The 14,879-nt window shown below is 40.4% G+C and overlaps 1 protein-coding gene across 2 annotated transcripts in view; it reads right to left on the bottom strand.

Annotated features, from left to right (window-relative positions):
* GLRA3 (glycine receptor alpha 3) overlaps positions 1-14,879 on the bottom strand; it is a 184,322-nt gene that overhangs the window by 48,411 nt on the left and 121,032 nt on the right. For both annotated transcript variants that reach the window (XM_075555791.1, XM_075555790.1), the window contains exon 6: positions 4,989-5,126. In XM_075555791.1, the coding sequence (XP_075411906.1) occupies positions 4,989-5,126 (138 nt within the window). The remainder of the gene's footprint in view (positions 1-4,988; positions 5,127-14,879) is intronic.

Genomic DNA, 14,879 nt, shown 5'->3' with positions numbered 1-14,879 from the left:
TCATGAATCCAATTGCAGCTGCCATTCCAGATCTGATTTAATTGCTTGAGCAAAAGAATACTTCTCCTGGTACCTGGTATGCAGCTATTTTTCGGGACAATGCCTTCTTCTCAATACCAGTCTCAAAGAACCAGCAGAAGCAGTTTGCCTTCACCTGGCAGAGGCAACAAAACACTTTCACAACTCTCCCTCAGGGGTACATCAACTCTTCCAGCCTGTGCCATCATTTAGTCCAAAGAGATCTTGATTGCCTGTTTCTTCTGCAAAATGTCACACTAGTCCAGCAGTACTCAAACTTTGGGGGTGGGATGACCCTTTCACAGGGTTTACCGAATTCATAATAATAGCAAAGTTATAGTTATGAAGTAGCAATGAAAATAATTTTATGGTGGGGGGCTCACCACAACATGAGGAACTTTATTAAAGAGTCGCGGCCTGAGGAAGGTGGAGAACCCTGCACTAGTTAATCATATTGATGACGTTATGCTGCTTGGCCCCACTAAGGAGGATGTATCGGAGCCTCTAGATTCATTGGTACAAAATCTGCATGCAAGAGGTTGGGAATCAACGCAACGAAGGTTCAGACTTCCCCACCTCACTAAAATTTCTAGGGGTCCAGTGGTGAGGGGCATGTTGGGACATTCTTGCTAAAGTGAAGAATAAGCTATTGAATCCAGCCTCCCCAACAACTCATCAAGAGGCACAATGCCTGGTGGGCCTCTTTGGATTTCAGTGGCAACATATCCTTCATTTTACATTGACCCATTGATCAAGGGACAAGGAAGGTCTCTAATTTCAAGTGGGGCACAGAACAAGAAAAGGCTCTGCAACAGGGTCAGGCTGGCGTGCAAGCTGCGCTGTCACTGGGACCATATGATACAGCTGATCCGATCGTGCTAGAGGTGTCAGTCATAGATGGAGATGCAGTGTGGAGTCTTTGGAAGGTCCTTATTGGTGAATCACAGCATACAGACCATTGAGATTTTGGAGTGAAGTCCTGCCATCTTTTGCAGACAACTACTCCCCCTTTGAAAAACAGCTGTTGGCCTGTTCCTGGGCCTTGGTGGAGACTGAACACCTTACCGTGGGCCACCAAGTCACCATGAGGTCAGAGCTGCCCATCATGAACTAGGTATTGTCTGACCCACAGAGTCGTAAGGTTGGACGTGCACAGCAACACTCCATCATGAAATGGAAGTGCTATATATGAGATCAGGCCAAAGCAGGACCTGTAAGCTGCATGAAGACGTGGCCCCAATGCCCACAGCTTCCACTCCTGTCACAGTACCTTCCTTCTCCCAGTCTGCACCTGTGGCCTCCTGGGGAGTTCCTTACCATACCTTAACGGAAGAACAGAACATTCATGATTGGTTTAGTGATGACTCTGCATGATATGCAGGTGCCACTCTTAGTGGACAGCAGCAGCACTAAAGCCCCTTTCTGGGATCTCCCAAAAGAACAGTGGTGAAGAGAAATTTTCCCAATGGGCAGAACTTTGAGCAGTGCACCTGAGTGTTCAGTTTACTGGGAAGGAGAAATGACCAGAGGTGAGATTGTATACTGATTCATGGGCTGTGGATAATGGCTTGGCTGAATGGTCAAGGAATTGGAGGGAACATAATTGGAAAATTGGTGACAAGGAAGAGGTATGTGGATAGACCTCTCTGAATGGGCCAAGAAAGTCACCATAATCGTGTCTCATGTGAACACTCACCAGTTACCTCTGAAGAGGAGGACTTTAACAATCAAGCGAATAAGATGACACACACTGTGGAGACTGGTCTTCCTCTTTCCTCTGCCACTTCTGTTATCGCCCAATGGGCACATGAACAAAGTGGACATGGTGGCAGGGATGGAGGTTATGCATGGGCACAACAACATGGACTTCCACTCACCAAGGCTGACTTGGCCACTGCCACTGCTGAGTGCCCCATCTGCCAGCAGCAGAAGTCAACATTGAGTCCAAGATATGGGACCATCTCAGGAAGTTCAACCAGCAACCTGGTGGCAGGTTGATTATACAGGACCACTTCTGTCACGGAGGGGACAGCGTTTTGTTTTTACATGCATAGGCACGTACTCTGGATATGGATTTGCCTTCCCTGCAAAAAACGCTTCTGCCAAAACTACCATTTATGGACTTACAGAATGCCTCATCCACCGGCATGGCATCCCACAGAGCATTGCTTCAGATCAAGGAACTCACTTCACAGCAAATGCAGTGTAGCATGGGCCCATACCCATGGAATCCACTGGTCATATCATGTTCCTTATCATGCTGAACAGCTGGCTTGATAGAACGATGGAATGGCCTCCTCACGAACAATTACGACGCCACTATGTGACAACAATTTGCGGGGCTGGGACATGTTTTCCAGGAGCCTGTACAGTGTATATGCACTAAGTCAGTGGTCACTATATAGTGCTGTGTTTCCAGTAGCCAGGATTCATGGGTCCAGGAACCCAGGGGTGGAAGCTGGCGTGGCACCACTCACTATTACTCCTAGTGATTCCCTTGCAGCATTTTTGCTTCTTGTCCCAGCAACCCTATGTGTTTCAGACATGGAGGTCCTGGTCCCGAAGGAAGGAACTCTCCCATCTGGAAACACTGAACTGGCAGCTGAGAATGCCCCCTGGCCACTTTGGGCTTCTCATGCCTTTGGATCAACAGGTCAGGAAGGGTGTCACTGTACTGAGTGGTGTGATTGATCCTGACTACCAAGGAGAAATTGGACTCATGCGACATAATGGAGGTAAAGAAGGATATGTCTGGAATCCAGGAGATCCTGGAGGCCATCTCTTGGTAATACCATGCCTTGTGATTAAAGTAAATGGTAAACTACAGCAACTCAATCCTGACAGAACAACTAATGATCCAGATTCCTCAGGAATGAAGGGGGTCACCCCATCCTGCAAATAACCATGGCCAGCTGAGTTGCTGGTCAAGAGCAACTGAAATACAGAATGGATAGTAGAAGAAGGTAGTTCTACCTATTGCAAAAGTGAGGTTTGTGATCGTCAGTTCATATGTCCTTATTGAATATCTTTACTTTGTTTATGTATGATGTACCACATACAATTAGATTCAGTGTGTTTTCATTTATATGTATGAGAGATCTTTGATGGTAGGAGTGATTCCATTAATGTCTGAAAATTATGTATGACTAAAGAATTGTGTACAGGTGGGTGCCAAGTTGGCATGGAATGGATTGTGATAGGTAGCTTTATTTTACCAACTTGGCCAATAGGAACATGTAGGATTAATAAAGTCACATTTTGATTGGAGTGCAAAGAGATAAATGGCTCAGCAAGCCCCACCTCTCTCTCTCTCTTGCTCTCTGGTGATTGGACCAATGTAAGGTTGTCTTAGTTAGTTCTCTGCCTCAACTTATGAGCTACACTACCTGTGGGATTGCCAACCCATGGATCATGCCACTAGAGCTTGAGATTTCTTGGAGACATGCTTGGTCATGCTGCTGGTATATACATCACTTGAGCTTGGGATATCGGATCTTGTTGTCTTGCCCACTGTTGGTGACCTGCCCTGCTGTTTACTGCCTGTGGTCAGACTGCCTTCACTGCCCTAAGGAAGGCTCAGTTTCCTTGACCTTGGACCCAGTGGCCCTTGTGAGTTGAAGGACTACCAGTATATTAATTGTTCCAAGGAAGTGAGTTGAATTGAGCCCTCTGTACTACTGTGTGGACCATTAGCTGTTATATTCCTTCATGTTGTGTATATCTATCCATATCTATCTATCTATCTATCTATCTATCTTCTATCTATAATTATAAGTGTGCTGGTTTTGTTTCTCTAGAGAATCCTGACTAACACAAAGTTGTAATCTAATCTTACACTCAAGGCTAGAGTTGTTTATTTCCATCGGTAAGCAGGGTTCAAGTCCTCTTTGCATTCAGCAAGCAAGGTTGTGTCATCTGTCCATCAAAGGTTCTTAATGAATCTCTCTCTAATCATATGCCCTGCTCTTCTTCATGTAATCCAGCTATATATTCAGTCTATTTTATTAGGCAGCTGAAAGGTAGCCAATTATTTTTGGTAAGGAGACTGTATGTATTCATGTTATCTTCTTTTGATGTTTCTTGTATCAATATTTTACCTATAGAATCATTCAATACAGCAACTTGAGGCTTGAAATTTTGTCCTTCTATTTTTAGTTATTTTGGTTGAAAAATATCAAATGTGTTTTTCCTTTTGGTTTCCTAACACCTGGTGTGATCTCTGACTGGAAACCTTGTATAGTAAAAGGTCAGGTCATCATTCAGGAAAGTGAACCTTATTTGCTCTCTTGAAGTGATAAAAGCAGCAGCAATGCTTGTGGGAAAGCATGCTCTCACCATGTGTACATTCAGTGGAACAACTCACGCAGTTAGGACGGTGGAAATTACCTATACCAGTTAAAGGCAGTGGCAGGTCTCACGGATGTGCAAGTATCACACACATCGCAATCCCTCATGTTAATAACTGTGCCTGCTGTCTATTCTCACAGGAACAGCTTACCGGTGTCTTTAAGTGGAGCATATGAACTTACAGATAAATGAAAGTAAAACTATAGCCAAAAGAAATGTTTAAACAATAAAAGGTTTGTTTATTTTCTTTTACATATGTTATCAAACATCATGCTTATGGCCCAAGGAGTGTTTAAAGAAGATACATTTATTGCTCATGTTGAATTTTTTGAAAAAAATTTAAACTTAAAATGTTTTTTCTAAATTAGCATCATTATGATGTTATATGTGGGCTTAAAGAAAGACTCATGGATGTTTTTGTTGGTCCCTTATACACAGCGTTCATAACAGTATACAATGATTTTCAGCATACCTAATTTCAAATACATCATAATACCCTTCTCTGCTTGTGAAAACACCAAAGTATCACCAGCAACTACATTCACCTTGCCCTTGTGATGAGGAACCATCTGATATTATAAAACCATGATTGGCTCTTACAATGAGGAGAATTCATTTCCTACCTGTGTTGTAATGTTTAGTGCAGTGTCGCAAATCTTTCTCTTCTTTCAACAAAAATTGGGGCAAAGTCAGTCCTTCTGCCACTTGCACAGGCTCTTCATCTTGCCACTCAAAAATGAGGTCATTCATTGTGTAGCCAACTAGGCAAAGCATAATAAAAATAGTAAGAACATACAAAATACATGCAGAAGAATGAAATGATACTATTCAAGAACTGCTTATGCAATTCACACAGAATGGGAGGAAAAGTGTTAATGTTATCGACTGTTCTGTGCATTACTCGATTCCATTTCACAAAAGTCTATTGAAATCTATTCATGCAGTAAACTTATCGTCTGCTAAGAAAATAATGTAGGCAAATAAAAAAACCATGGGATAGCATGAAGAAACTTAACAGCTATGTATATCGTACATTATTTTCTAGGGTGGGCAATAATTGGGTTCATTCAGCAATTTTAGTTTTGGTTCTACTCAATTCATTTCCCTCTAATCATTATCAACCCTGGCTCTTAAATGCTTAATTTTCCCTGATTATAAAATTATCTAAATGATAGCATATACATTGCAGTTGAAGTTTTCTTGATTTGATCAGTAACTATTTTAGTTTAAGGTGTCTACTTTTATATAACAATTCCCTATCTAGAGAGAAGCATACTTTAAAAAGAAATATTTCCAAGTCATGAAAAATCAGAGTATCAAGAAATTCCACATGGAATAATTGTGGAGGTGGAAACACTTGTACACTCTTTCAATGAATTCAGGAGAGACTCAACTAATTCATCTTGTGATAAATAATATTTAGTGGATTAAATATTGTTATTTCTGTAGAGATGTATCTTCCACTTGAACAAGAATTTCTTGAAGTTTGGGCCTGAAAGCAGCATAGAGGGAGTAAAATGTGCATTTGCTGCTAATTAACTTTGAGACACAAAAAGAGAGAAGTGTGAGCTATCCTTCTTGCAGAAGCTATAAGACCATGAGCAGGAAGCAAAGGGTAAGCCACAGATTCTCCTGGAAACAAGCTTGCCAGAGTGTGGGGTATGACGAGAAACACCTGCATGGAGGGGGTTTCGACAGGTAGGTACTAAGTAACGACAGGGAAGGGTTTCGTTACCCTTAGTCCCCCTATCTAGAGCTTGGGAAGAACCTTCCAGAGAAAAAGAGGAACCTAACCTACTTATGGTGGTAGAACCTAGATCCAAAGACCTCATGGCAACGATTGACCTTTGAGTATACCTAGCAGCGGCGGCTCCAGTGGCCATGGGGGTCATAGTATCCCGAGAATTAGTGACTAAAGGATTTCTTGGCGTGTCGCGAATTCTATCAGTGTTTGCTTGTTTATAGTGAACAGTAACTTCACAGTGATTGCCCATTATGGACTGATTACTACGTTTGTCGAGGTTGGGAAGTCTTCCAGACTAAATTCTGGTTTCAGAACAGAGATGGCTCTTCAGGACTTCCCTTGGGACTACCGGATTCATCACAACCCAGGAGCAACGCTTGACTGGCTTACACAGGAATACCTTTTATTGAAAACTGCAACTAATAATTGCTTTAGTATTAATAATGAAAAACTCTAATTATTCATCAGAAGTACCATTTTACCTAAAGGGAACAGATAAGTGAACCTTCCTCAGAAATGCATAGCAACAAGTGTTGTAAGTCAGCGTCAGTTCTTTTTGCCGCTAGGAAAGTCGCTGACCCTTGTCTTCCAGAACTGCAAGCCCTGAAGATATAATGTGTGAAATCTTTGTCAAGCATTACAGCAGCGGACTGGCATGTGTGTCTCCCACGGGGAAAGTGGTGGGTTTAAACCACTCTGCCTTTGCAGTGAGCAGCCAAGTACTTCAATACTCTACCACCACAGCTCCTTTAACAATTCTATCAATTAAATTAGTGTCTACCACAGTTTATCCAACTGTCATCGAGTCGATTCTGACTCGTATCATCTGGACAGAGTAGCCCTGCTCCCTAGGGATTTCAAAGCTGCAAATCTTCATGGGAGGAGGAAGCATTGGGTCTCCCTTGGACAGCTGTCCAAGGCTGCCATTGGGGTTCGCAGTGCGGTGAGCCCATTACACCACAAGGATGCCTAGCCCAGTTCATAGAGAACATATTTAGCCTATTCTTATGTTATAGCCACATTATTTTGGCATTTCATAATCCAACCTTCATGTGCTCTTATAGTACATAAAATTCATTATTCAAAAGAGAATAAGTCTACACGTAAATCCCTTTCCTGGGAATAATTAGTGGATGTTGAGGAAAAGAACTGCATGACAACAGTGCCTCTATAATCACCTTTGAGCATCACTTAAACACGTCAATGTCCTTCTACACAGTGCAAAGTGTTTCGCCTCCTTATATTTTTGGCTGGCAGATTTTATTCTAATCTGAACATGGGAAGGAGAACAGCCTATGTAATGTGATTAAGGGTGAGGGCTGAATTACTTTATTATAATAGGTTTCACAATGAAAAATACTGTATCCGGGGACAGAGCCATTTGCCCCAACTTCTGCCTGCAATCTTGTGTGTTTATTGCGGTGGAACATGCAAATGAAGGACTTTCTTGATTACTCAATCACTCTGTGTCGGGCACCCTGCGGGGTTTCAGAGAATGGAGGCAACAGTCCCCCCCCTTTTTTTTAGGTAGCACCACAGATGTATCAAGTGTTATGTAAATTAGAAAGAACCTTCTAAGGCTATATTGTCTTGTTTGTGCTGCATCTTGAAAACTGTTTTGGGACCTGGATATAAAGAGAGAAAGTGCGATTCTGCAGAAAAAGAACCAGCGCAGTACTGGAGGCAGCGAACGCTGCAGGTTTGTGACAGGGTTGTTTTATTGTTCATACTCTCAGGTCAGGACCACTCCTGTACAGCAGAAGCAATCACTTTCTCTCCCCGTACCACTCTCACAATGGTGGCAATCCATTTCCTTGATGGCCTTCCTCTGTTTCAATGACCCGCTGTTTTACCAAGAATGAAGTCCTACTCAATACATCCTCACAGCATGTTCAAAATATGCAAGTCATCCTTGCCACTGTCATTTCCAAGGAGCATTCTGGGTATACTTTATTCAAGAAAATGTGCTTGTTTTTCTGATCCTCCATAATCTAGTCAACATTCTTCAACATCATAATTCAAATGAGTTCATTCTTCTTATTCCTTGTCCAATTGTCCGACAATTCTGAGGCAATTAAAAAAATCATGGCTTTGTTCAGGTGTACCCTAATCTTCAAGTTGACTTTTTTTTTTTTTGCTTTTTAGCACTTTTTAAAGGGTTTTGTTGCCATAGATTCCCACAATGCAATGTGCTGTTTCATTTCCTGACCGCTGCTCTCATGGATATTGGTTGTGGATATGAAGAAGGAAATTCTTGACAAGTTCCGCACTTTCTCCATCTAGTTCCATCTTGGTCTTGCTTCCTTTGTTTTGCGTTGTCACACAGAGTAAAGGCTGTAGTCTCTGGTCATCTGTAAATGCTACAAATCTGCTTCACTTCCTGCAATCACGGGCCCCTAATGAGTCTTCCTCACAGGCTGGTGCAGCCGCCTTCATCTTGCAGTCTACCTCTGTGGACTGTTTGTAACAGGAATAGCAAGTAGGTGCATTTCTCTAGAACCAGTAAGGGTGATAGGAAATTAAAGCATGAATAACATTCAGTAAAATGTAAATTTCAGGTGGAAAACCATGGTTTTCCTTCTCCTTGGGGGCAATGAGGAACAGTTAAGATATCTTGTCCTGGGCAGTGATGTGACAAAGCTGTACATTAGAAATAATACTCTAAAAAAGTCCCTGAGGGGGATACACAGGTCAAACTTTCTTTTAAAATCATAATGTTGTTGTTATTGTTATTTGTTATGGAGTAGAATTGTTCTGTGCAGTTTCCTTGGTTACAATCTTAAAGGAGCATACCTGTTTTGCGTCTGGCTGGGGAAGTTCAAACTGCTAACCTTTGGGTTACGAGTCCAAGTCAAACTACTTCAGTAGCCCAGGCTCCTTTATAGTGACATCGGACGCTCAGCACTTCCAGCTCACCAGCAACTCCACAGAAGAAAGATGAGCCTGTGCTCGCTCAAAGATGGACGGCCTCAGACACCCCCCCGACGGCAGTGCTTTCTGTCCGATAGGCTCCCTAGGAGTGCGTGTGGACTCGATAGCTGTGCCCCCCCGACTCCTCCTCTTGCTTTTACAGCTTCAGAAACATAAAGGGACAATGTCCTACCCTTGGGGTCCTTCTGAATTGGAATTGACTTCATAGCAGTGAATTTGGATGTATCTTTTTCTGATGTTGAGATTATCTCTGCAGGTGGAAAGGCAATGATGGGTGTGACTGGGCTTGTAGGGCTCTGGCAGGTACGAAGACAGAGGCACGTCTGTGCTGGAGGTCATTGTAGCCTGCACACCTCGCAAGGAGTACACTGTCACTTTTATTTTAGAAAAAGAGTAACAATTCAATAGTTACAATTACTGGATAAAGCTGCAAGAGTGGTTCATAGTATTTAGTAAACATCTTTAAGTCAACATCTTTTAAAATATTTTGTATGTCAAAATGGGAGAGGTATATAAAATGGTTCTGCTGCCGCCTGGCAGTGCAGCGGTTAAAGCACTACATTGCTAAGAAAAACGTCCCTGTTTAAACCTGTCAGCAGCTCTGTAGGAGAAAGATTGGATAGCTCTCTAATCTGGGAAGTTTACATTATGGACCGGATTCGTTGAGATTGGTTGGTTGGCAGAAGGTGTGTTGTATGCTGTCATATGGTACAATTTTCTTACCAATTCAAGCTCTGCTGTGAGCTGAATTAACTGGTTTGTTTGTTGTGGTGGTGCTGGTATATGTGTGTGTTTGTAAAACTATTTTTTAATCTGAAAGAAATGACCCACAGACTGTGGCTTTGTTTGTAAATTTGACATATCATTATTCTCAAAACTAAATGAGTGAACAAGGGAAACAATGGATAGTATTGATTATTTGGGATTTCAAGTAAATACTAGAAATAAGAAAACTTGCTTTTGTCACCATGAGTTTAACAGTTTCCAAATACTAACTGATTTTTTAGATGATGTCAATGGTGATAATAACAAATGAGACCTTTTGGTATGATACAAGGAAATGGGTCAACATCTGGAAAATCTGGGCTACTCATTGACTAGTATTTTCTAAGTGACCAAAGCATAATTTAAAAAAATTCCTATACAAGTGTAAGATATGAAGTGTAAGATAAATAGACCCTAATGTTTGATTTACTTTCACATTTCATACACCAACTAAAAAGTCTCACTCCAGCCCCCCCAAACATTTTAAAGCCAATTAGAAGCTAATCCAGACATCATTCCACAGTTCAATCACAGGGAGCAGTATTGAATAATTGCAAGTACAATCATTTTGAAACTTTCTTTTCCTTTGTGAACTCCTCGATATCAGCTCCCCTTCCTCACCTCACCCTCCAGGAGCCCCTTTTTAGTTGTTTGTACTACAGGTTCAGTAATCCTGAGTTTCATATACCAAAAAAAACCCCAAAACAGACAGACACATAACAGATTCAAAACTGCTACCCAAAATGACAAAGTAGATCAGAGAAAAACACCAATGTGAAAATAAATAAATAAGCACAGAACATATTGAAAACCAGATCAAGTGTATCTGAGGGGAGATCAAGTGACATGGTTGTAACCATTCCTGTGAGGTTTACTTTTATTTGGATCTACCGTGGTCCTCTCCCCAGTACTCTCGGATCAATACCTGGTTTGTCTTACTTTTTGAAACTGAATGTGTTTTTCTCCTTGAGAAATCAAAAATAACAGAACAGAACAACAAACAACCTCTCATTCTTTCCCACGGTCTACCTAGACTCGTCACAAGTAATATTTCAATTATTTATTTTGCCACATCAGACAGTTAGTTATATATTACATGGAAAAAGGAATCAAAGAAATTTTCAAAGTTTCCATCTAAGTTATTGATGTATTGCTGTATCTACCTAAATCTGTTATCTGATAAATCTTTGCTGACAATTTTATAAACATCACCTTACTTCCAATCAAGTTATGGTTTTTCTTTCATGTTTATTTTCCCTAGTAGTGGTCATAATGATCATATATTGCATTTATGTCTGAACAGAAAAATTCAAAAGGCAGCTCAAATAAACAAAGCACCCCAAACCAAACTCCCTGCCAAGGGGTTGATTCTGACTCATATCGACCCTACAGGACAATGTTCCACTGTCCCTGTGGGCTTTCTGCTATGGAGGAGATGGTGGCTTTGAACTGCTGATCTTCTGATTAGCAGCCAAACATGTCATCCACTACTCCACCAGGGCTCCTCAAGAAAATCAAGCAAAGTCTTAAGATGAAATGTGTGAACACCTGGAGTTAGAAACCCTAAGGAGAAGAATATCCTCAGCATACTCACACTGAAGAAAAACAAAACCCCAAAGCCTTAAGTTAGGGTATTGAAGGATTCTATCTTCTCCTCACTCTTTGATAGGCATTCAATTAGATTCTTCTTACAGCTTTATTCTTCTAATAGATCTAGTTTCTCTGAATAAATTCAGACATTCAAAAATTGCAACAATAATTTGTTGTCCAGGAGCTCTCAAATCTGTACTTACAATTTTGATTTCCCTTCAGCACAGTCATCCACAATATCAACTCTTTTCAGCAGAGTTGAAACTTGTTAGCATCGTACTTTACATCTTCTATTAGCATTTTACTCCATGACCCCCAAATAAACGGATCACTCCCATTCCTTCTCTCATACACACGTACACACTCCTCCATACCTTTCCCTATTTCCATTTTCTATATGCTACGTACTACCTTAGATCCAGAAAAATATACCAATGACTAAAATAGAAAAAAATTATATCTATACTCATATGTTTATATATATATTTATATATGTACACACATCTATATGGTTTTCTTAAGCTGAATTCTAGGCAGGATGGGTACATTGTGGCAAATAAAATAAAACCCCATGTTAAATATTAGGGTAACAGACACTGGGCCTCTACTCAAGCCCACGCTCAATGCAAGAACACTTGTTATAATAACCTAGTATTCTGTGATGCTCACCCTCCCAACACGATTGCAGAAGACAAATGGGTATATAAGCAAATGGGGTCAAAAAACGCTGATGGTGCCCGGCTATCAAAAGATATAGTATCTGGGGTCTTAAAGGCTTGAAGATAAATAAGTGGTTACCTAGCTTAGAAGCAACAAAGCCTACATGGAAGAAGCACACCAGCCTGTGTAATGATGAGTTGTTGACAGAATCAGGTATCAAATATTAGAAAACCCCAAACTATCATATTAATGCAAATGAGGAGGTGGTAGAGGTGCAGAGTGGAGACTCAAAGTCCATCTGTAGATAATTGGACAGTCCCTCCCAGAAGGGTCACAAGGAAGGGGCAAGTCAGCCAAGGTGTAGTATAGCACCAATGAAACACAAATGTCCTCTAGTTCTTTAATACGTCTCCCCTCAAGTATTATGACCCCAGTTTTACCTTACAAATCTGGTACAGATTTGTACAGATAAGAGCTTTTGACACATGGAATCCAGGAAAGATGAAACCCTCAGGAGCAATAATAGGAGTAATGATACCATGAAAGTAGAGGGAAGGTGGAGAAAAGGGGAATCGATCCCATATAACACCCCCATACACACACACACACACACACACACACACACACACACACCTCGAGGGGGATGAGCAACAGAAACATGGGTGAAGGGAGACAATGGATGGTGTAAGATATGAAAATAATAATAATTTATAAATTGTAATTTACAATTTAATAATAATTGATAATTTATCAAGTGTTCACGTGAGTGGACAGGTGGGGAAAAAAGACGGAGAGGAAAAAGGAGTAGCTGATTCTAAGGGTTCAAGTAGAAAGAAAATGTTTTGAACATGATGATGGCAACATATGTACAAATGTGCTTGACAGAGTTGATGTATTGATTGTTAAGAGATTTGTAGGAACCCCCAATAAAATTATTTATATTAATAAAAAAAGAACCTTCCTTGGACCTCAGAGAGAATAACATATTTATCAATTAAATCTAACCCAATCTATGTAAAGAATCTTAGAGTCATATGGAAAATATTTTTCTCCTTCACTTTTGAGAAAGGTGACTATATTTTGGTTTAATCAAGACTTCCTGATTTGCTCTTTGTTCCTCTCATACCTTCTCTGGTTAGCATTTGTGATAAATTAAAATATTTTAAATGAGACATTTTTACTTATCTTTTAGAAAAATAGTGCTACTATTGGTTTTGTAGACCCCTATTATTACTTCTTGATTCCCCAATGGCCTTGAGCACAGTGTACGAGACTACTTAATATCAAGCTAAATCAGTAATCTACCAAGATCCACACTAGATCTTCTGTTTTTACTGGATCCTTTCCGTTGAAACAATGAAATAAAAATCTCCCATTCAAGGCCCGTTCACTCGTGCCCTGGGTAACCGCAGGAGAGATGGGCAGCCCTGTCCTCCCTGCACTCCAGTTGGTGAATAAGCTTTAGAGGTTCACCATATGGCAGACTCCTCAGAGCATCTCAATTACAAAGTTAAACATCTTTCTACCAACTCAGAAAATTCACTGCCACTGAGCTGATTCTGACTCGCAGGAACTGTACATCAGAGTGTAATTTCTTCTGTGGGTTTCTGCACCTGTGAATCTTTAAAGGAGTAATTATACTCTGATGTACAGAGATGAGGGTAATTTCAAATTACCATACTTGCAATTAGCAGTTCAAAGCACAACACACCAAGGCTCCTGGAGTGTTTCTATGACCATGAATCAAGTACCCTGAATGCTTTAAAATCTGCATCTATTTATGAACGTTGTCACAACATTTTTATGTTGTATAAGAATCCCTTCAAGCAGTCCTGGTGGCGTTGGATGTTACATGTCAGACTGCTAACTGCAAGGCCAGCATTTCGAAATCCCCAGTCTCTCCAAGAAAGAAAAAGGGGGCTTTCTACTCCTTTAGAGAGGTACAGTCTTGGACACCCACAGAGGCAGTTCTACCCTGTTTGATAACTCTACTATGTGGCAAAATTAACTTGGTGGTGAGTTTTTTGTTTGGTGGGTTTTGTTTCTTAAGTAGTAATGAGAAGCCCTGGAGGCTTAGTGGGTCATGTAATAAATTGGATTGACCACTTCCTGGGGGCATGGCAGCATAGGATGGGGAAAATGGAGAATTAGCAAGTATAGAAAGAAAATTTTCTGAAATTGATTGTAGGGTTGTTGTACAATCTTCTTGGCATGATATGTGAAGTATTTGCCAATAAAATGCTTTAAAATATAAATATAACAGAAACCAAGAGGGTTATCAGCCAACTTTACATTGGATACATTCTACTTGGAATAGCTTGAGCAATGCTCCCCCAACACAGGTATCAGCTTGACCGAATTTCCATATTGTATGTTTCTTTGAGAGGTCAATAAGATAGATAAATATCTTTTAAAAAAAGAAAGTTTGCCTAAAGATTTTAATTTAGCAAGTGCAATTGCAGTGGAGATAATTCATATAAGTCTGAAAAATTGAATTTTAATTTAGATACAATAATTAGTTTTAGATATAATATTTTATTTTTAAATTTCAAAGTTTTTTTCTTGTGTAACTGGAAGTTAGCAAATACTGAAATGATGTTACTTGTATTTCAGCCTCATTTTGGTTTAAGGAGAAAATTGCTTGGGTAATCATAAAATAGTTTAATTTTTAACTAGAATTCTAAGAATATGGTTGGGTTTGAACTGCCAACCTTTGGGTCACTAGTTGAGCAAGTAACTGTGCCACCTAGAGGCTCCTTGGACTCATTGTTGTAAAGGTGTCATTCTCCCCAAAATGATTTATTTCAGTGCTTTTAATATGATA

Source organism: Tenrec ecaudatus, chromosome 8 (genome assembly GCF_050624435.1).
Source record: "Tenrec ecaudatus isolate mTenEca1 chromosome 8, mTenEca1.hap1, whole genome shotgun sequence".
Lineage (NCBI taxonomy): Eukaryota > Metazoa > Chordata > Mammalia > Afrosoricida > Tenrecidae > Tenrec > Tenrec ecaudatus.
This window is presented reverse-complemented; position numbering and strand designations above follow the sequence as displayed.